At 36.1% G+C, this 2,257-nt stretch overlaps 1 protein-coding gene across 2 annotated transcripts; it reads right to left on the reverse strand.

The window, feature by feature from the left end:
* Nucleotides 1-214: 214 nt before the first annotated feature.
* On the reverse strand, nucleotides 215-1,643 carry LOC117924521. Of its 2 annotated transcripts, none has more exons than XM_034843154.1 (3): nucleotides 1,013-1,643; nucleotides 647-828; nucleotides 215-550 (listed from the first exon to the last, which is right to left on the reverse strand). In XM_034843154.1, exons 1-3 carry the CDS (start codon nucleotides 1,547-1,549, stop codon nucleotides 388-390), a joined length of 882 nt encoding a protein of 293 aa, XP_034699045.1. In that variant the 5' UTR covers nucleotides 1,550-1,643; the 3' UTR covers nucleotides 215-387. The 2 variants fall into 2 exon arrangements, with proteins under 2 accessions (XP_034699045.1, XP_034699046.1); XM_034843155.1 differs by having other exon boundaries at nucleotides 647-819; nucleotides 1,013-1,642.
* Between the last annotated feature and the right edge of the window lie 614 nt (nucleotides 1,644-2,257).

Genomic DNA, 2,257 nt, shown 5'->3' on the forward strand with positions numbered 1-2,257 from the left:
AATTATCGGAGCATGACATCATGCTGCCGCAACAACAGAATCTTCATAGAAATGATAACAAAGTTGATGCTAAGGGGTTGTTCGCCGGCCCCCAAATTCCTTTTTGTCTCCTTATAAATACCTTTCCAAAATCATTGTCTCAAGTGAATGGAAAATAAGGGAAAAGAGGGCGACTGGGTCAGGAAAAATTAGCTCCATTCATATTTGCAACCAGTTTTTTCCAGATACCAAAAAGAATTTTCATTTCACCAGCAAATTTACAACTCTTACAAAACTCCAAAAATAATTACGGAACGAGAATAACTAAAAGGTTTACAATAGAAATGAGAAAACAGAGATTCATAAAACCACGCTTTTATACAAGTAGTAGGGTGAGGAAAATATAGCCTAGTAGGCAGCAGCTAAAGGAGGTAGTGATGGAGGAGCGCCTTGGAAGACTGAGTGTGATGATGTTTCCTTCATGTATTCTCCCTCTACCCTTTCCTTTTCTTCCTCTTCCTCTTCCTCTTCCTCTTCCCAAAGAAAGTGGGCATAAGAAGCTAGAACAAAACTGCATAATCAAAACACATGCAATTACAACAAGGTCTTACTTTCCAAACGCTTGGATTTTCATAGCATGCATGCAGGGAAAATTAAGAATACTTACCAGTCATCAGGGGAGGCTTTAACAGCTTGATCGAAGTAACTCTCAGCGCGATCACTATCCTTGTGAACCTGCCATATGAGATCAGCGAAGAGTGAGAGAATATTTCCATCATTTGGGTTTGCCAAAATTGCTCTCCCACAGTACTCTTCTGCTTTGATGTAATCTCCACGAACCTGAGCCCACTCCAAATAAACAAACAAATTAGCATATATGGGAATTGTTTTGCAAGCAGAGCTTGGAAAATTCGAAAGCTAGTTATGCTTAAAGAAAAAATGCAACAAAAAATTTGCAAACATTAGATACTTCATTGCTTTCTCGGCAACCAAACAGGACATGCATGAATTAACAGGAAAAATATGTAGATACCTCTTTTAAGAACCTTGCGTAATTGCCAAGAAGAAGGGCGTTCCCAGGATTAGCCTCAATCATCGTCCGATAATAAGATTCCATATGACCATTCCCGTTATTGGAGTCTCCATAACCTGATTTCCCATGCGCATATCCACCGTCCGAACCTCCGCCACCTTCGCTCCCACCCTCAACACAAACACCTTCACACCCTGCATCCGATCCAACACCCCACCACAACCCTCCATACGACGCCGTTCTCGAAATCGGACACGAATCTTCTTCCTCTCTCTCGTCAACCGGCAATGATGAGAGCCGATTTACAGTTTTCGTTATAGGCTTCCGTTTGGGGAGCGAAAGCTCCCGGAGATCGGTCTCAGACAGCGCTCTGGACATGTTCTTGGATGAGCCTTCCACTGAAGACAAAGAACTCGTTGTCAATGAAATGGAACGACTGAGAAGAATTTGGGGTACCATCTCTGGCTCGGATGATGATTCTTTGGAATTGGGGGGCCATGAATCCAGTATCGGCGTCGATGAACTTCGGAGAAGCATAGCTATGATAAACCCTAGACGTTGGTTTGGGAGAGGGAAGGCTTAAACCCTAGAAAGGGGTTTTAGAAACAGGTAAATTTAAGACTCTGTTCCACCGACCGTAGGAGATGATGGAAGGAGAAGGACTGCTTGTGTGATATTTATAGAGGAAGTGGGAAGAGATCTCAGCCGTTGATTGTTAACCATCGAATGAATAGGATCTACTGCAGCCTGGTTAAATGAAGAAGTATGACTCTAATTTAGTCATTTTGTTTTAAAATAGTTATGAAAAAATAGGTTTTAAAAATAGTTTTTGAAAATTATTTTATAATATTTTATAAAATAAAAGTCTATTTGAAAATTTAAAATTATTTTTGATTTACTTTTAATATTTTTAAATATATTTTAAAAATTATTTTTATGTCTGTAACTTTATTTTTAATCATTATATGTTTGTATAATTATTCTTTAAAATAACTCAAAAAAATAATTAAAAATAACTAAAAGAAATTATCTAAAAAAGTTATATTTTAAAAAAAAAAGCATAAAATTATTCTTAAAAATAGTTGTCAAACAAGATCTTATATTTATCATTTTAGTTTTATTAAATTTAAGTGGTTGATAAAATTGGAAATTTAATATTAAATTTTTTTATTTTAATTAGTAATTTGAATTATGTTGTAAATATATTTAATAACTTAAATTAAATTATTATTAACTCAAATTTAC

The sequence above is a fragment of the Vitis riparia genome, chromosome 11 (genome assembly GCF_004353265.1).
Source record: "Vitis riparia cultivar Riparia Gloire de Montpellier isolate 1030 chromosome 11, EGFV_Vit.rip_1.0, whole genome shotgun sequence".
In the NCBI taxonomy this organism is placed as follows: domain Eukaryota; kingdom Viridiplantae; phylum Streptophyta; class Magnoliopsida; order Vitales; family Vitaceae; genus Vitis; species Vitis riparia.

Excerpts from the sequence above, each read along its gene's own strand:
- LOC117924521 (XM_034843154.1), bottom strand. The coding sequence starts at position 1,549 with ATGCTTCTCCGAAGTTCATCGACGCCGATACTGGATTCATGGCCCCCC. Across the intron at positions 829-1,012 it reads ACGCAAGGTTCTTAAAAGAG|TGGGCTCAGGTTCGTGGAGA; the intron begins GTATCTACATAT and ends GTTTATTTGGAG. Across the intron at positions 551-646 it reads AAAGCCTCCCCTGATGACTG|TTTTGTTCTAGCTTCTTATG; the intron begins GTAAGTATTCTT and ends TTGATTATGCAG.